This window comes from Mus caroli, unplaced genomic scaffold, assembly GCF_978045245.1.
Source record: "Mus caroli unplaced genomic scaffold, Mus_caroli_1 scaffold_17, whole genome shotgun sequence".
Classification (NCBI taxonomy): Eukaryota; Metazoa; Chordata; class Mammalia; order Rodentia; family Muridae; genus Mus; species Mus caroli.
In genome coordinates, this window is record NW_028227272.1 from 34,628,328 (window position 1) to 34,651,511 (window position 23,184).

Genomic DNA, 23,184 nt, shown 5'->3' on the forward strand with positions numbered 1-23,184 from the left:
GCTTCGAGCTTAATCTTCTCACAGATTATAAATAAGGAAATTGATTTGTCATTTCAAGTTCACTTTAATGGGATTTTAACTCTCTAACTTGTACATTGCATACAATCAATACTTATTGAATTTCTCTTTGGGTAAGGAAACAATGTGCAGGCACTGGGGAAAAATAAAAAGGTATAGTTTTTATCCTCACTAGGGATATGAAGTGGATTTACTTAGAGGGATAAGGTTTGTATATCATGGTCTTTAAAGTGATAGGAACAATGATAGCTACCACCTCTTGAGAGCTCGCTGTGGCTAGGAGCCCACATACACAGGACTTCATTGATTATTTCACACAACAATTCTGTGACATGGGTGTTGGTGGTGCCCCTCCCTGCTCAGCACAGGAGGCATGTGAGGCACAGAGGTGCTATGTGATTTGTCAAGGTCGTGTTACTAACAATTGGATAGACTTGGGATTCAAGTCCAAACAGCCTGACCTATAAGTCTGTAGTTCTTAGTCATGGTGTTACCACCTCTTATTTACTGCATAGAATAAATGGACCCAGAATGTAAGGAAATGAATACTGTGATGGCACCCAGTATGGTAACAACTGGCTTCGTGTGGTGACAGACTTGAATTGCATGAGCCATATCTCAGTGCCTTAGTAGTTACATGCTGCTCCTGGGCATGCCCATCACTGATGACAGCACAACAGGGTGGCACTAGTGCAGAAGATGATAGCTGTTTAAAGAGCATGAGCTGTGTGTGCAAAACGGGATTCTACTAGATGCTGATGATCAAGTGGCCTGAGTTACCATATAGACAGACTTGCCCCTCCTCCCAAAGGGTTCCATCATAGGTAGAAAAGATGATAAGAAATTAAGTTCTAAACATGGCAAAGCGATGTATCTATGAGCTGTCTAACTGAAGTCGACCAGAAAGCATTTGCTAATGAGGTGCTTAAGTTCCAGATAATTTGGAATTGCTGCCTGTGTGTATAGAGATCAAAATGATGACAACCAATGAGTTTAAAAGAGAAATAAAAGAAAACCTTGGGGGAGGTTGTTTTTAAAGAGTTAAAGTTCCTAAAAGAAGGGTCAGAGAAAGATTGATCAAAGTAGGATATAGCCAAAAGAATGAACTACTGCATGAGCAAACATGGGAAGCGTCTGAACAGGGGTAGTACTGGACTTCACCAGAAAACGCCTGAGATGGGGGAGGAGACGAAAATGCAACCGTTGGGTTCTAATGAGGAGGCACTACCTATGGATCAGTGATTTCATGTTAGTGATAAAACCAAATGGAGTGAGTGACTGGGCAGCCAGGAAAAGATACACACAGGCTTAGATCATAAGCCAGGCTTTTATGAAGGCTGGAGGCTGGAGGCTGGGGAAAAGGAGCGAATGGTGCAGAACACAGGAAAGACCTACTTTATGGAGGAATGAGTCCAACTGAAAGCAAGTGAGAAGTCGTGGAAAGAGAGCAATCGACAGTGACCTTTACCCCATTAATTGAGATGTCCAGGACACCTGTTGCATCTCTTAGTTGTTCAGAGTCTCCCAACTCTCATTTTCTTCAAACTCTGTCCTAAAAATTCCTCCTGCCCCTTCTTTCTAGGGGTGACTTTATAGGTACAGTTACTAAGCCTAACTTGTTAACATCCATTCTTGTTTAATGTGTATTATTATTCCTATTGAATTTATTTCCTTTTAAACATTACACTGACGTGCTTAATTTAAATGACCCCATGTTTAATCGTGATTTGTTGTTCAATAGAAATGTGAGAGGGAGCAGAACGTAGGCGGGTTCCAGTTGTCTGTAATTCACATATATATACTCCTGCTTTCTTATTTTGATGATCTGACATAGCCACATGTTGTCAGTTATTTATGTCATGGAGCACACTAACAGGTTTTTTAATTGCAGTGTTCAGTGCTAATTTCCATTCTCGAAAAGAGTGCTCAACTTCTGTGACTTGCTATTATCACTTCCTATCTTGTTGTCTTTGGTTTAGTCTGTTCCTTACCTTCTTAATGTCAGTGTGACTATCTATAGAGTACCACATGTACTTAAGTGTTTTCCTGTCCAACAGATTTAGAACTAAACAAGTGAATACAGCAAAATACAAAGCATTCTGTTGAGTGTGATATGTGAGGTTTAGTGGGTTTCACAACATCTCTTTAACAATGGAGTTTGCCTTTGCCATCACCATTACTTAAAGCCAGTAGATGCTTTAGAACTGTACAGTGCATCTCCCTCATCAGAGGCTCAGCGATTCGGGGCTAGGTCATGGCAGTCTGAACATCTAAGCCTAATCCCAGAATAGCTCCATTCTATAAAATCATCCTTCTCCACTACAGAGCTACAGCAGAATCATGTGGAGATTTATATGCCTAGTGCTCGCCCCAAAGAAACCGATTCTGCCAGCCTGGCATGTATATTTGTCTTTTTGGAAGGGAGGGACTGAGGTGTGGTGAATCTTGCCCCCTCTGTACAGACAAGGCCAACTTCAAATGCATGGTCCTCCTGCTTCGATGTCTCTAGTGCCAAGATTACAAATGTGCTCAACCTACCTGCCTCTAGATACTCACTTTTTAAGGTCCTTAGAAAATTCTGGTGTATACCTTTGAATCATCATACATATGGTTATTGTATATAAGAATCTTTCTAAATAGTTAAATATTTGAATAGCTAAATGGGCAACAAAAGCCTAGATCAACAGGTGGTGGTGGCACACACCTTTTAGCACTTGGGAGGCAGGGACAGGCGGATTTCTGAGTTCGATACCAGCCTGGTCTACAAAGTGAGTTCCAGAACAGCCAGGGCTACACAGAGAAACCCTGTCTCAAAAAAAACAAAAAAACAAAAAAAAAAAAAAAAAAAGCCTATATCATGAGGGATAAACAATGACCCTGAAGTGTAATATGACTGAGAAAGCCACTGGATGGTTTGAGCCAAAGGTTGAGATGATCTCACTCAGATTGTAAAATAATCCCCTCTCACAGCTGTGTAAAACACAAATGAGGTTGGGACGCTTCGAAGTAGGGAGACTGTCCAAGGGACTGTATGTTAATTTATTCAGAAAAAGGAGTAACCAGACACATCTATCTAAATGATAACAGCTTCAGAGGTGACAAATGAAACCTTGGGTATGTTTTTAAAGATGAAAGGAACAGAATTTGTGGACAGATCAGACATGTAACAGGGAAGGAGTCAAACTTCAATCCTAAGGTTTTGACCTAAGTTACTAAAAAGATATCAAGGATATCTCAACCAAAGGATTGCCTTTGTTAAGATGAGAAAACTGGGAGGGGAATGGGTTTAGGAAGAAGACAAGAATATCAGTTTGGGGGCTGGAGCGATGGCTCAGCAGTTAAAGGCATTGACTGCTCTTCTGAAGGTCCTGAGTTCAAATCCCAGCAACCACATGGTGGCTCACAACCATCTGTAGTGAGATCTGACGCCCTCTTCTGGTGTATCTGAAGACAGCTACAGTGTACTTATTAATAATAATAAATAAATCTTTGGGCCGGAGTGAACAGGGCCAGAGAGAGCAGGGCTGACCAGAGCAAGCAGAGGTCCTAAATTCAATTCCCAGCAACTACATGAAGGCTTACAACCATCTGTACAAATACAGTGCACTCATATACATAAAATAAGTAAATAAATCTTTTTATAAAAAAAGAATATCAGTTTTGATAGATTAACTCTGAAGTGCCATTAAACATTCCTAATGGTAACCCAGTTAATATGATGGTCTAAAATTCTCAGGATTCATATAAATTTTAGATTCATCAACATACAGATGACATTGAAATCACAAGAGTAGATGGAATTGCCAAAGAGCAGCGACTGACAGACGAACTAGAAGAAGGCACTGTAGTGACAGAATGGGGATGGGGGGGAAGGGACTCTGAAACAGACTGCTCAGTAGGAGGACACTCTAGTGACAGAATAAGGGGACCTAAGGACTCTGAAACATACTGCTTCAGTGGAGTGGGAGGGGCCCCACGGAGTGGGGTGTCATTGAAGCTAAGAAAGATTGCAAAGCTCGGGGTAAGTAAATGGTCAGATAAAATGAACTCATTTGGCCCTGGTGTTAGCAATGTGGAGATAGTTGGTGATCTTGATCAGAAGCACTTTAATAGAGAGATCATGCAAAGCCAAATAGAAAAGAATTCTGAAGAGTATGTGGTGGCAGGGGATCTGATGCCCTCTTCTGACCTGTGTGGCTACCCGGCATGTACACAGTACACACATACACAGAGGCAGAACACTTAGGCCCACAAAATAAAAATAAAGAAATATTTGAAAGAGAATGTGAGGCCCAGTAATATTGTTCAGTGTGGAAAGGTGCTTGCTACTAAATCTGATGACCTGAGTTTGATCTCTGGAACCCACTCTTGCACAAGTTGATCTCTGACTGTCACATGTACATCATGGTATGTGTCTCCCAAATAATAATTGCTATATCCATATGTATTAAAAAGTGTCATATCTTCTAGTCATAAGCTGCACTCGTGAAATCTCAATATTGTTACCTAAACAAGACCTACATTATACTACCATGACATGCCAATGTGGGTGGAGGGAATTTTACAAGGTCCCACCTCTAGATGAAGAGCTACAAGTAATCAGTTGCTGCTAAGGAAGGGAGTCCCCCTGGCAGGATAGCCAACCCCAAGTGGTCAGCTCTACTCAGATCTACTTATGGGAACAATAGTCGGGGGACAGACACAATAGCAATTGGAGAGGCAGAGAGGGAAGGATGGAAATGTAAGTATGCTACTCATGGACTGAACTCTCAAAAAATTACATTGAAAAGAGTAAGGAAATAGAGCTGGAGATAGAGAACCTAGGGAGCCTTCTCTATGGAAATGAACAGAGAAACAGCACGGAGGCTGAGGAAAACAAAGTGCATTGTATGTTGTTGAAAATTATCCAGCAGAGGAGATACAGTGCTTGAGAGCAGGAAGAACTGGTGTAACTGCAGCTTTGCATGAGGAAATGGAATGGGGTTTACTGTGCAGAGCATTCAAACTTAGCCTTAGGGGCATAGACAGGAAAGTGTTCAAGGACGTAGAAAGAGCAGGTGGAGGAAGTTCTTACTATTACTGTCACTGTTATTGTCAGTGTCACTATCATCACGTTCACTGTCACTATCATCATAATCACACTTGCTGCCATTGTCACTGTCATCACTATTGGCACTGTTTCTGTCACTATCACTATCATTGTCACAGTCATTATCATTATTTTGTCCTAGGAAACAAAGTTTTGTTTTGTTTTGTTTTTTCTTTTGGGTTTTTTATTTGTTTTGGTTTTTGGTGGGTTTTTTTTGTTTGTTTTTTGGTTTTTTTTGTTTTTTTTTTTTTTTTTTGAGTCTAGAGAAGAGATACTGGAAATTTCAAGAAGAAGAGAAGCTATGAAATTATCAGGGAAAGGAAAGTTATGTCCAGGAGCACACTTAGATTTGAGATTCAGTTCAGTCTACTAGGATGTAATTTTCTGAACTCCACATTCAGGATGCTGAATTTTGGATTCATAATGGAAAAAGAAGAGGCTATTGCCAAGATGGAGTGTTGTCAGATGTATGTCGTGTTAGAAAAGGTTGAGAGTCATAGAGAATGTAAGATTGGGTCATGGGACTTGTGCTTAGTAGGGACGGAACCAAAGCTTCAGAACTAGGAGGAGATAAAGATATTCACATCTAGTGTGGGTCACTTGACATAGGGTGAAAGACTAGAGTAGCGTTAGCGTTGGAACTGTAGAGTAAGCAGGAAAGCTCAGCTATGGCCATCAGAGTCAGAGAGCAGGCTGGGACAGGAAGGGCTCTTGCTTAACTGGATTAAGGTGGGTGCTCACCAGTTTGTCCCGTGGCTTTAATAACAATTTTAATTAATCTGTTAGGTTCATGACTACAAAGAAGGGACCCCTGAAGAGAAGACATACTATATAGAACTATGGGATGTTGGAGGCTCTGTGGGCAGTGCCAGCAGTGTGAAAAGCACGAGAGCGGTGTTCTACAACTCTGTAAACGGTAAGTGTGCTTATTTCTCCCATGTTTTAATGGTCTAGAAGTACTGATCACCTGGTACGAAGTGCCACCACATGCTGGGCTCATCTTACCGTGAGATTTAAATCTGAATTCCACAGTCCCATGTGTTACCCTCTGGTGCCAACCAGGGCATGGTTGCCTTGTTTCAGGGTTATTCCGTTCTTACTTTTTATTTATACGTATGTAATATATATCCGTTTTAGAAGCTCAGCTGTAGTAGGCTTCCATATATTTTTCAAAGGTCTTTAGTGACATTTCTCCCTCTCCATACTCCTCAACCCTGCTCTTCCACCTCAATCCAGACTTAACCTTTCATGTCCCATTACACCCTTTACCCTCGAACCAGTTCATCTTATGTCATCTCCCTCTAAACCCCCTCTCCATGACCCACCCCTCCATAGTTCTCTGGCCTCTGTAGGCATCCCACATGAAATATACCTGAAAGTAAATTCCCTTTCCTCTTCCCACCCTGATGACCCAGGCTACTGATCTCAGCAGAAAGCCGATGAAGTGTCTGTGGCCCCTTAGAATACATTCTCACAGCTGTCAGGCTTTCATCTGGCGCTCAGTTGACTTTTCTAGCTCATAGTCTATTAAAAAAACAAAACAAAACAAAACAAAACACTTCAGCCTAAAGGAAAAAAGAAGAATTAGAAAAAAGAATGCCCAAACACCCTTAAGAGCTCAAAACCTTCCCTACAAAGCCTCAAAAGATAAAATTTAAATTTTTCTGTTGTTCATCTAATAGCCAGCGTGAGTGACAGCATGACATTCCATTCTTTGACCTGGTGAGATTTTATTTTGCTTTCCTCTAATCTTGTGCTATCAGAACACTTGACTGTAAAAGTATGCTCACCTAAGCAAGACATGCACAACAGCAATATCAGGAAGCATTCTGACGAGGATGGGATAAATCTCACAAGGCCCTGACTCTGGGTGACGAGCTACACGGTGACTGAAGGCCACAAAAGAGAAACAGTCTCCTCTAGGGATCTGTCTAGGTTGTTCAACCTCAAGGGGTCAGCCCTAAACACGGAAACATACAAGCAGCACTAAATACACTCTGCAGGCTGTAACAATAAATGCATATGTGTAACAATAACTAAAGAAGAGCCATGAAGTTGAGAGGGAGTGGAGACCCAGGAGAAGTTGGAAGGGATAGCAGAAGGGGTGGAAATTATATAAATGTACTCATTATGAAATTTTTAAGTAATTTTAATCTTAAAAGAGAGTTCAGGCCTGGGCATAGTGGTGCCTGCCTTTAGTCCCACACTCCGGAAGCGGCCTGGTCTTCAAAGTGAGTCCTGGACAACCATACATACATAGAAAGCCTACCTCAAAAAATCAAAAACAGAAATTAAAAATTGAAAAGAGTTTGAAAATCTTTGGCCCTTGTATCTCAAGATGATATTCTAAATTCCAACAGGCATTGAAGTTGTTTTATGTCCATTTTATTATGTAATTATCTATTTTGCTTATCTGTACATGATATTAGTTGATTTTGAGCCATCTTATATTTTGTTATCCTTTAGTCTCAAAAAAACCCATCTTTCCTACTATTCATACTTCTTTTTTTTACAAATTTATTTCTATTTTTTATTTGTATATAGTTTTTTATTATTTTATGTTTATTGGTGTTTTGCTTGTATGTATGTCGATGCACCATGTGTGTACTTGATGTCTGCAGAGGCCAGAAGAGGGCATCTGGTCGCCTGGAACTGAAGTTACAGCTAGTTGTGAGCTGCCATGTGGGTGCTGGGAATTGAACCTGGATCTTCTGGAAGAGTGGGCAGTGCTCCTAACTGCTGAGCCGTCTCTCCAGCCTATATGTACCCTTGCCTCCCTTTTCTTATTCTTCTCTAGTAGACTCTTTTTGCTAATCGACATGAGATTGGGCATCTTCACAGTAGCATGGCTGCAGACTCTTTTCCCTAAATCAGTTCATTTTCCTCCCTCATTGTCCTCTGTCCCTCCCTTCCCCCTACTACACCCCCCTTTATTTGCACTTTAAGGCAGTGTCTTGCTGTATTGCTTTGGCTAGCACCAAACTCAAGCTCTCCTGCCTCAGCTTCCCTAGTGTAGACTTATAAAGCATGTGTCACTGCAGTGAGCTAACCAAATCTCTTAAAGTAGCTAGCAATGAATTTAAAGAACAATGAATTTAAAGAACAACGAAGTTAAACTCTTGAGTTGATGGCATTCAAAAGACCTACAGGACAGTGTTTTTCTATTAAAGAACAACAACCAAGAGGCTGAGAGATAGCTCAGCAGTTCAGAGCACTAGCTGCTCTGGGCGAGGACCCAGCTCTGATTCTCAGCACCCACATGGTAGCTCCCCACTGTCTGTAATCCCTGTTCCAGGAGCTCTAATATCCTCTCTGCCTCCACAGGCACCTGCACACGTGTGCAGAGACACACATGCACATGCATAAAAATGCACACTTAAGAATAGAATAGCAATTGAGCTGAACGTGTGGCACATGCCTGGATCTCCTATCTGAGAGGAGGAGGCACGAGTGTTACGAATTCTAGGCCAGAGCACACTACACAGTCAGCAAAGCCAATATCCTCTTGTAGGAAGACCCTGCTTTTGTTTGTTTTTTAAAGGAAAAGTAGCAGTTATAAAAATTAAAGTGGTGCCATTTTAATACATTTCACCAGTGCAGAAACGGTACAACTTTTGAGTAATGTAATCTGTTAATAAATAATGTTCTTTATTGGTGAAGTGCTTCTATAAGCAGTTCCAAGCACAAAGTAGGCACTCAGGGGCTTCGAGATGCAGAGTAAAAAGACATTCTGAATATTTTATGACATTCTGATAGCCTTTGAAAGAAAAGAACATTTTAAAAGTATATTAGTGGCAAAGCTTTCTAGTTAGTTATTTGTGAGCATTTATGAGGACAGTTTGGAATGCTTGTCTGACTTTGTTAGGCATACTTGAGTACAGATCACTAAGCCCCGAAGATGTGTGCTTGCTAAACTTGCCCTTGCTGACTATAAAGAGGCGCTAATGGCATCACATTACCTGATTCTTTTAGGCATCATTTTAGTACATGACTTAACAAATAAGAAGTCATCTCAAAACTTATATCGCTGGTCCTTGGAAGTTCTCAATCGGGATGCAGTTCCAACCGGAGTCCTCGTGACAAATGGGTAAGCCTGGAATTACTCTACAATTGGTTTTAAGTGTGATTGCAATCCTGAGAATGCTCTTTATGAAATATTCCTCTGAAGGTGTGTGATGAGTCCTGTTTTAGCCTCTACTTGGTCTTTCCATTATCTGAATGGCATCTTTCCTGGCAGTGGTGTTTATTTTGATGGAATCTCATTACCTAGTTTTCCTACTGCATTTTCCCTTGGTATCCTATCTAAGAGCTGTTTGCTTAATCTCATACAGGTTTTCTCCTGCGTTTCCTTCTATAAGTTTTATAATATGGGGTTTATATTAGATTTATGATCTGCTTTAATTTTATATAAATAATGTGATTTGGGCTTAATTTTAAATTTGAATGTTCACCTGTCCCAGCATCATTTGGTAACAATAGTATATTCTCTCCATTGAATCATCTTCATTCTTTTGACAAAGTCAGTTGAACATAGTGACAGTACAGGCCAACTTCTTTACTCTGTTCTGTTGATGTTTGCATCTGCTCCCTTGAAACTGTGAGCTAACATAGACATTTTAGAGTTTCTGTCAGGTACTTGGTCGCAGCTACCCAAAAATTGCTAGTGTGGTAGATCCTGACTGATTTTCAGAAACTGAACCACCCTTTCATCCCATGGTTACAGTGAATTCATTCTTTCATTTTAGATGTTGCTGGTTTTGATTGAATGTTGTCTTGCAGTTTTGGTTTTTTTTAACCTGTGTTCATATGGAATATTGGTTATACTTTCTGTTCTATAATGTCTTTGGCCTGTTTGATTTGAGGATAATATTGGCCTCAATGTCCCTCTATGTCCTGTTTGGGGAAAGATATTATATGTATTTGATGTTATTTCTTCTTTGGATGATTGCTTGAATTTACCAGTGAAAGTTTGGGGCTTGCATATTTCATTTTGAAAGGTTTTCAATGTCAGATTCTATTTCTTTTTTTAATAGTTGCCGAATGGTACATGTATTTTGTTTTGTCTCAAGTGAATTTGGCAAATTCGAGCTGTAGAGGATTCATGCATTTCCTTTAAGTTACTGAACATCTGTGAGCAGGGTTGTTTGTAATATTATTCGTTATCTTCCTGGAGTCTGTAATGACATGCGCATTTTCATCCCTGATCTTGCTAACCTGTGTTTTCTTTTTGCTTCCCTTTTAGACATGCTACTAGTTTGTTGATGTTCTAATCTTTTCAAAGATATTTTAGTTTCACTGATTTTTACTCCTCAAGAAACTTATTCTTAAATTACAAGTAAGAGATGGTTTATTTATACCAGAAAATATTCACATCAATGTTCAGGAATTCAAGATGGCGTAATTGTTACAGATACAGAAACTGTACTTTGACTCTGTAGCTTCATTTGGTCCTCTAGCTGCACCTGCACACGCATTAAACAACAGTGCATTGGTTCTTTATTGCTGCATTATTTTAACAGCAAATGATCTGGAAGCAACTCTGAGGTCCAAAAGAAAGTCTGTTAAATAAATAATGGTCTAGTTATATTCTGGAATACTCTATTTAAGAAAGCATCAGGAATGTTTCTATGTAGGAAAATAGAGATCTACAGAGAATGCAAAACAAGGTGCAGAGAATATATATCATCTCCCTTGTAATGTGCAAGAGAGCGTGTAAAGGCGTGTGCATGTATTTGCATACAGCAGCCATGAAAAGGGCCGTAGCTCTAGCTCAGTAGAGCATTTCCCTAGCATACATAAGGACCTAGGTTCATCCTTAGCACCACTTTAAAAAGTAATAAAACAGCAAATCGAAAGCCCTATTGTATCTTTTAAGTTTATTTCTTGCATCTTAAACCTTCTTTATTTTAGTTATAATATTAAAAGTATGCATAGCTGCTGTTTTCGTTTCTCAGAGAATTATTGTGCATATAAAACTATGTGTTTTTTAGAGTTCTAGCCATAGCTGTCCATAATAAAAATTCTCCATCAGTTTTTCATATAAGGATTATATCCAGGTCTAATTTCAATTGGATGTATGATTTTTAGTGAAAGAGGTGATAAGAAACATAAGAGACAATGTGGTATAATTTTCTTTTAAAATTAATATTTAAGAGGTGAGTCATTATATACATCTGTGTTTCAATGAATATAGTTCTTGAAAAAATGAAAAGCTAAAAAGAAAAATGAAAGATCAAGGTATATATATACTTACATGGTAATCTACAAAAGAGTATATACAATTTTAAATAGCAGAGATTATGTATATTAAAGATAGTATTTGATAGAAAACACAAAACTTTTCATGAAAGAATTTGTGAATATAAGAAAAAGAAATAATCCTGAAGGATGGTACCCTGAAAACCTCATTCTCTATAATTTAAATTTCAATCCAAACCATGTCTCCCAAGTGAGGAGTATGTAGGTAACCAGGTGCTAGTTCATAGGCCTTGAACTTGTGTTGGTTTCCATACAAATAAAACAGATATGTAAATTCAAAACAACTCTGTTCTGAGACACAACTACAGCTGAGGCTCTGCAAGATGAGTGTGAAAGGTGGGGAGACGTAGTAAGTGACCCTCTCTGCCCAGCTCAGTTAGAGTGCTCCAAAAGACAGAGGAGTGCTAAGACAGAAAAGTAGCCGTGCTCCAGTGGGTTTTATTGATTGGATTATACAGCATTGATTGTTCAAAAGCAGGTTTGCTGACTGCTGTAAATTGAACTTATAACGTGTTAGAAGTCTAGATCTACTTTGCTTCTAATAGGCAAATAGAATTTCAATTAATTGACAACAGTGGACTTTATGTTCCTTTCAGTAATGAGAACTATAATTTGTATTGCTACTCAATCTTTTGGGTAAAAATGGGAAGAAACTGAATTATAATAGACCCCCTTCTAACACTAAGAGATTCTGATGGCCGATCCTCTGTCTCTTAGGACTGTCATGTAAGGATAATTCTTTGGTACTAGTCGTCTTGCCTTTTAGAATCATGCTTTTAACATTTCAGCAGTTTTTCTCCACTTCCATCCAAGCTGTGTCTCACTCAGGCGCCACTTCCCCAGCTCTTTTCACTCTGAAAAGGTTTTTTTAATTACTCATAACCAGGAATACATATGCAAGCTGGAGGATTTGTGCATGAAGTGCCTGCATTCTGTGCTAGGCTCCTGGGTTTTCCACACACTGAGCTTTAAATCTACTTCCTTCTTTCACACTGAAAAATTTTGAAGCTGTTACCTACTGAAGACAGTGCATTATGGACACTTGAGTCACATGATCATGGTGTACTTGGTAGGCCCTCAGCTATCAGAGTTATCTGCTATAAAGAGACACAGAAACAGACTGAATAATAAGATGAATAGTTGGAATTCAACAGATGATGGACTGATCATGAAGATACATTAAAGATATCAGGAGAAAAAAGATGTATAGGTGATGATGAGCAGCAGTAAGTTAATATCACTAACGTTGTGTAAGCACCTTGCATTTAAAGAATACACATCTACATTGGAAAGGTAAATTCTATTCTCCTCTTCATGGTTATTCATCACAGGGATTATGACCGAGAACAGTTTGCTGATAACCAAATCCCACTGTTGGTAATAGGGACTAAACTGGACCAGATTCATGAAACCAAGCGCCATGAAGTTTTAATCAGGACTGCTTTCTTGGCTGAGGACTTCAATGCTGAAGAGATTAATTTGGTATGTACTTTCACTAATGTGTGTCTAGGCTACATCCTAGGCAAAGAAGCTTTATTCTCAAATCAGCAGCTCACCAATCCAAAACAAATCAGAACAGCCTGTCTAGACTATCACATGAAGGTCTCTTTCACTTTGAACTTGTACACTGGGCTGTTGGAATCCTCAAACTATATTCTGTTAATAGTATAAATCATAGACTCTTTCTTGAAAAAACTTAAAAAGCATACCAAATTCAAAATAATCATATCAATTAAGGTATACATTGGTTATTGTTGTTTTTGGAAGAAAAAAAAAAAAGCTCTTAATCCCAGCACTCAGGAGGCAGAGGCAGATGGATCTCTGAGTGAGCTTTAGGAGACAGAGAAAGCCTGTCTCAGAAAACCAAAATAAAATAAAATAAGTAAAATGAAAGAAAGAACCTCTTAACTGCTTACAACAACTGCTTATCTTAAAGGGCACACAAACAGATGTATGAGGAAGTTGCAAACTGTAAACTAGGAATGTATCATAAGGACTAATGTATATAAAGTCTTACATATAGAAACTCTGTGATAGCTAGTTTAATTAGAACAGAATGCTAGCGAGCTAGGAAACAACGCATATAAACCAATTCCCATTCCCTAGAACAAGACCTCGCCCGCAGCCTCGGAGGTGGAGATGAGTTATCATTGCTCATAGGCAGGATTGCCACACTGTCAGGACACTGTTGTTCAGGTGTGCAGTGCTGACCAAGAGCCAGTGGCCAGCACTTGGAGGGCAGCTGTTCACCAGATGCAGTTGTAAGGTTTACAGGTATCACATCACACGTAATGTAGGTACTTCTAGCTCCATTTTAAAGATGAAGTCAAATAAGGCACTCCGACTATACAACTTAAGTCCCTTTCCCACTTGATTATCCTTCAACTAAGATTTAAAATGAAGGTGCTTTGAAATCATTTATATCAACAGTTACCCAAAGCTCACTGCATAGTTATATTACCAAGAGCACCTATGAATGTCTATAATGACTGTTCTTCAAGTCAGAGCTTTGTGCTCAGAATGCTGGCAGGAGCCCACTGTTAATGCTTTGTTTTGTAATGTGGTGCTGAGCCTTACACATGAGAAACACTTTACCGCTGAGCTGTAGCCTCCGCCAGAACTTTTAGCCTACAGATCATTCAGGTGAGTCTGATACCTTTTGCTCAGTGAATTAACATCTGTAAAGATTGACCCTACCTGTCTGGTTCAGTCTCTGCCTGCCCTCCATTGTTTTTTATAGTTTATTGTACATTGGAATGTGCCCCCTGTTTGCATTTACCATCATGGAATGGTCAATTTAAATACCCTGGTAGTCAGTGTTGGACCATGGTGCTCAAGAGGATCCCTACCATATAGATTATAAAGTGTGCTCTCTCTGTAGACTAGTGCTGCTGTTGCTTTATGTGCACATTATTTGCCATTAAATATGTATGATTAGTTCCAGTAGTAACTTGAATATGTTTCTGAATGTATCCTTGACTAGTGCCTACTGGTGTCTGTGACAACCAGCTAGACACATTATTTGTCCTTATCTTACAGAGGCTAGGCCAGCTTCAGCTGTTAGCAAAACCAAAAGATAAGCAGTAGGACAGTCTCCCAAGGACTTACATATGACATGTCTTTAGTTTGTCAGTGTGTCCTTTCACAACACAACAGAAACAATACTAGAAGTGGCTAATGAGGATATAAGAAATTAAAGTGTAGGAGGGCAGATGAATATGAGAATTGAAAATAGAGTCAGACAAGCAAACGCAGAACCTCAGACTGAGACTAATATGGTGGTAGCATTAGTGCTAGCTCACCATTACGCCTACAGAGAAGCCTGAATCCAACACACATGTATCAAGAGTGGAGTCAGGATTTCTCTCTGCCTTTGTAAATGCAAATTATTTAACTAAAAGTAGGCACTAGGGTTATTACGTATATAGTCTATTTTCTCACGTGTGTTTATTTAGTTTCTGGTCGTTTTCCACATTCACACAAGCTGTTTAGAGCTACTGATTTTCAGGCTCTCCCTCAGCCATGATCAGTGGCAGATGGCTTTTTCAGCTCCAAAATTTTTGTCCTAAAAAAGGATGTAGTTTCAGATTTCCTGCTCAACCTAAATTGTGGAGCCCAGTAGTTAATTTTATGGGGGAGATGGCAACTTGTTTGATTGGCATTTGATTTAGGGTTTTTTCTTTTATTTAGTAATTTTAACTCTTACTTAGAGTCGTCATTAAACGTTCTGATGAGGTGATCAATAACCATTTCGCAAAACCATCTAATTCAGGTCTAAGGTTGATTTCTCATCTGTCCCAACTGGTACAGAAATGTGTTCAAACATTATTGCAAATTCAGCAGTGTGTACACAGTCAGATACCCGGGTAGTTAATCCACACATGGGATTATCTGTATTAAATTAAATGTTTCTGTGCTTGAAAATTCAGTCTGATAGCATTTGTAACAATGAGAAAGAGAACTGATGCCCTGGTGCCTGCTGTGTGACAGGCATGCAGTACCTCTTTGCATTTCACAAAACTGAATAGAATCATCTCTGTTTCATAAATGAGTAAGCCCAACTTTAGAGCCATAATGACTTAAGCAGGGTACACAATCTGGAAACATTGGCACAGATATTTGAAGACAGAGATTACTGGCTTCCAAGATGCTGATTCCCCTAGTATTTTATGGTCTTTGGAAACTATTGTAATTAGAAGCAGTTAACCCCCTTTCCCACCTCCCCCCTCCTGTGTGTGTATGGAGGGGGTGTGTTGAGAACTGTTATAGTTGCTGCCATTGTTTAAAGGGCGTTCCTTGAAATGCTGTGTTGACATTGTTACTAAATGTATTAGAAGGAAACATGTGGGCCTGGCTGTTACAGCAAGAATTATTTCAGAGATTGCTCAAGAGACACAGAGGGCCCACAGATGCATGCAAGACACTTATCTTTACCAAGGAGTCTGAATGATGCCTGTACAATTTGGTCTTGGTGGCATTTGAGGTAAAGATCAAAGCTGACTCTGTCTCTTGAGAGGGCCAGCACTGGTGACAAAGATGGCAGTACTGTTATTTACAAGGTGTTGTGATGACTTAGTGTCCCAGACTATGCAGCCTCCTCTGAGCTCTGTGCTTTCCTGTGTGAAGAATCTTCCTAGATAATATATCTGTTTATTATTATCAGAACCAGTGTGCCTTTGTGTTATATGAAGAAAGGGAGAAATTCGTTACAACTGTTTGTTCTTTGGCTAAATCTTATTTTCATGTTTCCAACTATTATACAGACTGCATAGTTCTTAACTCGTTGAACACTTAGTCCCTGGTCTGCAATACGTGTTTACATAAATCCTGTTTATGTGATTTTGTTAACATATGAAGGTCACCTGATCAGTCCCTTGGTTTTGCTAACAATATGCTAGTAATTAATGATGGGTGTGTTGACTTAGTATCCTCCAATATTGCTCAGATGACAGGACTAAATGGCTGCACTTTCTTTGCCTTCCTGCTCACGTATCATAATCTGAGTATTGCTTTGTATTTTGTGAGCATTCTGATGACTTATACAGAATGACACTGGAGCCTCACTTCTGGCTTTTCTCTGTGCACCTTTGTCTTCCAGGATTGCACAAACCCACGGTCCTCAGCTGCAGGCTCCTCCAATGCTGTCAAGCTCAGTAGATTTTTTGATAAGGTAATGGCTTCAATTAAGTTATTTTTAAACTTAACATATGATAGCTTAAACTCTTTGTAGAATGCTGTGTCCTTTTGTTCCTTTGCCCAAAACTTCACAGCCTGAATACCTGTTTTGATCTCTCTTATCTATTGGAATAATTGCTCAAGGCCTGCTGACGTACTTACTCCATCACTAGCGCTCTCTAAGCAAAGAGTAAAGGCTATTGGATTGAGTGGGGGTTCTTAAAAAGATATGAGTCTTCCTCAAAACAGTTTATAGTTACCTGTTTTTTAGTGCTTTGTGTAATTACATCTCTCCAGAGGCACCGAACAGAGGTTAAAGCCCTTTATTCTCTCAGCTATGAATATTTTCCATGTAAATGTTGCTATTACTTTGTAAAGCTAAGCTGTCTCCTGGAGTATGTTGTTTCCCTGTGAGGAGCATCTGCACCCTCCTGACACTGAGCTGGAGCCCTGCTCATCTGCATCCAGGCTATGCAGCTGCCTTACCTCCTGCTCATTTCGCATAGCAGCGCAATATAGGACTTTGTTCTGCATGAATTACTGAAAAAAATCATCTCTGTGTTAGATCTAGTCAATGCTGGAAAAATTGCTCAATGGTTAAGAGCAGTTGCTACTCCTTCAAAGGACTCAGATTTAGGTCCCCAAACCCACAGAGAGCTGCTCACAACCACCTGTGACTCTAGCACCAGCGATCCACTACCCTTTTCTGGCCTCTGTGGTGCACGTGCAAGCAAGCAGGTACACACACTGCACATATACATATAAATAAACATAAAATAAATAAAGTTTTAAAATTATAGATGTTCCTTATGGAATATATAAATATAGATATAGATACAGATATAGATATAAATATATAGATCCAGTGTGGTAAGAAGGGACAGATTACACAGGCACTGATTCCCATGGTTCTCAGATGGCCTACCCTCTAGCTAGGGCCTAGGAAAGTGACAGTCTCTGTTCTCCCTTGCTAGGCTGCACAGACATTAGCATTTTCTTGGGAAGTGGTACAAGGAACTATATATTCTCTCCATATTGTTTTCAAATCTAAAATGTTGCAGCATCTGCTTGGTTTAGATCCGTGTCCCCATCTAATACAAAACCCTGTCCCTTAAAACAGCATCCTATAGATCTGGGTTTGATCTGGAAAGGTCACATAGTATACGTTTACGTGTTTTAAGTGTTTTTAAGATAAAAACTCTTAAGTCACATCCTAGAGAAACAATGGATTTTAGACCAGCATAGCCTAAGTTATCAGCAAAGCTTCATAAATAAATAAATAAATAAATAAATAAATAAATAAATAGGTTGGTTGGTTTTAAGAAAGGAGTAATATGCATAAGAGAGGACTTCATGAGTTGGGGGTGAACAACTCTCAGCAAAAGAGTAAGCTAGCTTTGTTGTCTAAGTCTCAGTAAAGAATGCATCAGTAAAACGATTGGCTGGTTTTTCACAACGTGTACTGAATATGAAAGCAAAATACGTGGCAATACAGGTCTGGCCCATTTTCTGTAGAGAAAACCTTTCAGAATGCCAAGGCTGCATCAACCAGAGGTGGGCTGGGTCCTCCAGATTTTCCTAGCTGGTGATAAGTCTATGCCAGCGTGATAACGTGACTCTGTCCTGCTGAGAACGAGGAAAGGCATCAGTCCTTTGGGGGCTTCAGGGACTCAGTTTTTCAAGGTGTATACTAACCAGAAACCAGGTTTTCTACCTCAAAGGCCAGTGAATGCATCTTTGTCCTGGTCTCATATGACTACAAATACTAACTGAGACACAGTCTCCAGGAGAGAAAACCAGAATAATTTGTCTCGTAGGCATTTGTGAGGCAAGCTTCCCAGGCCTGAAAGGACAGGTTGTGCTCTGTGTCAGAAGGCTTCCCAGCTTCATCCCTCCAGATGCAACTGTCTTAGTCCATCTGCACCTAATCTGTAACTTACTTGGTGTTTCTCTTGCAGCAGCACCTCTGCAACCAGAGCAATGTCTACAGGGATAGACTGGAAATCAGTATTTTTTATAATCTCCTTCATCATCTGAAAGCATGGTTCTCAAACCCATTGTGTTAGGACGTGTGTCGTATGAGCTTCTTCACACGAGCTGTGATGTTTTATAAGATACATCCACTGCTTTAGCCTGTCTTCCCCCTGACAAATTCAGCAAGCCCTGAAACGACTGCATAAGAATAGCAGCGAAGCCTGTGAGGGAAACCCCACTAACTGCTTGATGCTGTGTCCTTGTCCACAGGCAGGATGCACAGAATTCCTCGCTGCTTCATGCAGACCCATCTTGAGGATTGCAGCAGTGCTGTAGGGATCCTTTAGGAGCCAACTGGTGGGAAAGTTGGCCTAATTGCTGCCATATGCTAGGAACCTGTTGGGACATTATTCTGTCCTTATTTAGTTTCCATGTGTTACTTATTTCTGAGTTTTGTTTACTTTTGAAGCAAAGTCTTACTTCATAAACCAGAATGGTCTGAAACTCACCAAGTTGCCCAGGCTTGCCTTGAACTCCTACTCCCCCTGACTCTGCTTCCTGCATGCTGGGATTGACTACAAAGTCTCCTAAGGACAGAGTGTACACCGTATCCTGTTCATTGGTGAATCCTTCCTTCCTTTAGAAATGAGTAGGTAGTAATGGAAATAATCTCACTCTTTCAATCCCGTTAGCACCAGGTTTTAAAGATTGTCTGCATGCATGCAAGTGTGCCTGTGTATGTGTGTGTATGCACTCGTGCACGTGCGACATATACCACAAGTACCTGCAGAAGCCACAAGACGGTGTGGGATCCCCTGAAGCTACTTGCAGGTGGTTGTGAGCTGCCCAGTGTATGTGGTGGAAACCAAATTCCAGTCCTCTCAAAAAGCCACAAGTGCTCAGCTGCAGAGCCCTCCCTCTAACTCCAGCATCAGAGTCTTAACTCACTGTATTAAATGTCCAGAGCTGTTGAAAACGGTTTTAATTTGGCAATATGTTGCATTAATGAAAGTTATAAATTAATTGCTATTTCTGGGGAAGTATGCCGAGCCCTAAAGTCTTCGTCTGTGTTTTGCAGGTTATAGAGAAGAGATATTTTTTTAGAGAAGGTAATCAGGTTGGTATCTATCTTTTTCTTGATAAAGTGACATCTTAAGTTTTGAAAAACAGCCGGGCGTGGTGGCACACACCTTTAATCCCAGCACTGGGGAGGCAGAGGCAGGCAGATTTCTTAGTTCTAGGCCAGCCTGGTCTACAGAGTGAGTTCCAGGACAGCTAGGGTTATACAGAGAAACCCTGTCTCGGGGGGAAAAAAAAAAAAAAAAAACCTTTTAAAAAACATGGTTTCTATTTTTTCCTCCAGCCGGGATTTTGTTTGTTTAATTAGGAAAAGCTCTCTATAGGCACAGGCAACATGAGGATCTGCAGGACAAGAAGAACCCAGGGATGAGGAGAGGCTCTGACCTAAGTAAAGAAGCCCATTTCCTCAAGGGGGCTTCAAGCCTTTTTGTCTAGAGTCCTCCATAACAGACACTGCGTATAAAGTCCAGTTGGTGATTCCAGGAAATCCATTCTTTCTAGATGGCCCTGCCACCGATTTGTTGGCAAATATTTTCTGTATTTGTAGAGTTTCTTTTTATTATTTATCATTCTGTGATTTTCTGATTGGAAGCTCAGAGAGCATCAGGCTGGCGTGCAGGAACGTGAAGCAGGAGTTTAGTTTTAACACATGACTCTTTCTGCTACAACATAACAGGATTCTTTCTTGCCTACAGATTCCAGGCTTTTCTGATCGGAAGAGGTTTGGAGGAGGGGCACTGAAGAACTTCCACTGTGACTGAGTGGCCCTCAGCCCTGGAAGAGCAAGGGAACAGCAGCAGTGTCCACAGCTTCCTCTTGCTGTGTAGGGACATTAACTTCTCAGGCTTTGGTAAAAACATCTCAAAATGCTACCTCACCCTCTCATGGAAAATTGAAAGGAAACAGCGGCATGGAAGGTCCTAGCTCTGCCCATTCTCTGTATCCTCACCTGTCCCTGTTTATAGCTTATGTAAAAGCCTTGTGACGACATAAGGGCTTGTCAAACCCATGCAGTAAAGAACTGGAGACAAGGGCTGCAGCGAAGGCTGACTCTTATTTGGAACCAGCGGGTTTTACAGGCCTGCGATTTTCCTACACTCTGAAGCTGCTGAAGGCTTAATGAAGTACTTCAGAAACATATCTGTGTTGTTTTACCTTCCTGGGGGGAAAGGTCATGTTAATCAGCCCTGAGTTATCCACCCCAAACCATCTCTGTCATTTTAAAGAAGCCAAATGGTGTTATTTCATTTTCTCCGTCCTCATTACACACAGGGATGCCTAAGAATAGCAACCCCATCTCCTCTGGTCTCTCTGGGAAAAAGCTTAGTGTCTGGGAAGAGCGATGGACTAATAGCTGGAGTTAAATAGAAATACAAATTAATAATACATGGCGAACAGACCAGAAGAGAAGGGTCTGTGAGACTCCAACAGCTCCTCTGCTCTAAGGTTGCAGCTGTCGGAAGGCTCTTTCTGCTTTCTGTTTGGAAATTGGGTGAAATCTGAGACCTTACAAGGCCAGTAAGACAGATTATTGCCTCTTTGGTGGGTTTTTGTTTTGTTTTGTTTTTTTAATTTTCTTTTCCCAGTTTGGTTGGTTATTGTTCTGTTTATTTGTAAGGAAATCCAATTCCTGGAATGTCCCTTAATACGATGAACAGTAAACTAAGACTATTATCCTTGTCTTAGCAATGTATTTATGAGAAAGTCAATTAAGTTCCAGAGTAACGAACTCATATACATTATGAGCCCGTGTTTGAGATTTCATCATATGCTGCAGCATTTTTGGCGGTGGTGTGTATGTCTTTGTTTGCATAATTGGTCGTCATTGTTTCTTAGCCCATCTTTTTTGCTGGTTTAATCTCAATTCCTTAGTTTATAAAATTGGTTGCCAAAAACGGCTGTAATTGGCTGCTGTGTTCAACACCTTGTTTCCAGATGCTCCTGTCTGCAGCAGCGCCCCGCTTCCCGCTCCCCGCTCCCTGGCTTTGTACCTAATTAAAAAATCATGGTATGAATATACACAGTGTCATTTCTTTTAAAACCAGGTGAAAACTACATTTCTGTTCCATTTTAATTAAACTTCAGAAGGGCTCCAGAAGTCAGGGTATGCTGGACACTTAGAAACTCAGAAAGGCTAGAAACTCAGAAAGGCTGTCTTGGGGATATGAGAAGTGCATCTCCTGAGCTGGGCTGCCCTCTAGCTTCACTTCCTCACTGGTGGGACCTAGGCCCTGTTTCATTTTGCTAGCTGATTTGTTTGTTCTCTGATGTAATTAGTGTTATGCAAACCATTGTCCACGTGGAATTTAGCACAAGTGTATTGTGGCAGAGGCCTGGCTGGGAAGGTAGAACCCAAATGCTACACAGAGCGCTAGTAGTGTCTAACCTCTCCATGTTTCTCTTCAGTTACACAGAGGGGCGTGGACTGTGTGGCTCAGTGGTAAGCACTTACCTAGCACGAGCAAGGTGTTAGGGTTGATTCCCAACATCAAAATTTTAATAAAAAATACATACATTAAAACCCACTCCCTTTTCTCTCCTTCCTTTGTAATTAAGAAGCCCATCCCAATTTCTATCATTTCTTTCTTATTAAGAAATAAAAGGGCCAGGTGTGGTAGCATACACATTTAAACCCAGCGCTTAGGAGGCGGAGCCAGGCAGATCTCTTAAGTTTGAAGCCAGCCTGGTCTGCAGACTGAGCCCCAGGACAACCAGGCCTATACAGAGAAACCATGTCTCTAAAAATAGCGGGGGAAGAGGGGGGAGGAAAGGGGGGACGGCAGAGCAAAAGGTTAGTAGGTAAGAGCACTTGATGCTCTTGCAGAGAACCTGGGTTTGGTTCCCAGCACCCCACATGGGCAGTCCACAGCCATCAGTAGCTCCACTTCCAGGGAACCTAGTACCCCCTTTGTGGCCTCCGTGAGCACATGCATACACAGTGTGTTTTGTCATGCGTAAAGGCAAAGGCACTCCTACATATAAAATACAAATATTTGAAGTGTAAGGGGATTAAAAATCTAAAAACCTATCAGTGATGGCTATAGGGTCAGATTTGATAAATTAATAATATCCCTCAATTCCATTTCTTTTTTTTTTCTACCTGCTTGATTCCTTGAACTGTAGCCTTTCTTTACAATTTTATAAACTTTTTTATTTAAACAAAAGCAAAAGCTGGCACACAAACTAAACATCACACAACCAAATTAACCCCACCCAAGTCTATCATCTCAGTGAACTTCTGTACAGTTAGGGCTTCACAGTGGGTGTAATGCTTTTACAGTCAAGTGTGTGTGTGTATGTGTGTGTGTGTGTGTACTTTTGTTGACCAATAGGTTTCTAAAAAACAAATTTTAATATTATCATCTAAAGTCAATTCATTGCAAGTATATATAGCGGCAAATAAAGCTGTTTACCAAATGAGTGTTATTTGTAGACATCCTCAAAAGAATGTTCTTGAAGCATGATTTTTAAAGACTTAGTCATATATGCTACATGTAAATGATAATTTAATACAATATAAAAAATAAAATATTACAACTACCAGGATTATTGTTTAATGTATTGAATCTTACTTATCTTACCTTCTTGGT

The 23,184-nt window shown here is 40.2% G+C and overlaps 1 protein-coding gene across 1 annotated transcript in view; it reads left to right on the top strand.

Annotated features, from left to right (window-relative positions):
• Rabl3 (RAB, member of RAS oncogene family like 3) overlaps positions 1-23,124 on the top strand; it is a 35,200-nt gene extending 12,076 nt beyond the window's left edge. The window contains exons 3-8 of the mRNA XM_021184914.2: positions 5,894-6,023; positions 9,080-9,194; positions 12,697-12,847; positions 16,464-16,535; positions 19,593-19,631; positions 20,290-23,124. Of these exons, the coding sequence (XP_021040573.1) occupies positions 5,894-6,023; positions 9,080-9,194; positions 12,697-12,847; positions 16,464-16,535; positions 19,593-19,631; positions 20,290-20,355 (573 nt within the window). The 3' untranslated portion in view covers positions 20,356-23,124. The remainder of the gene's footprint in view (positions 1-5,893; positions 6,024-9,079; positions 9,195-12,696; positions 12,848-16,463; positions 16,536-19,592; positions 19,632-20,289) is intronic.
• The last annotated feature ends 60 nt before the right edge of the window (positions 23,125-23,184 follow it).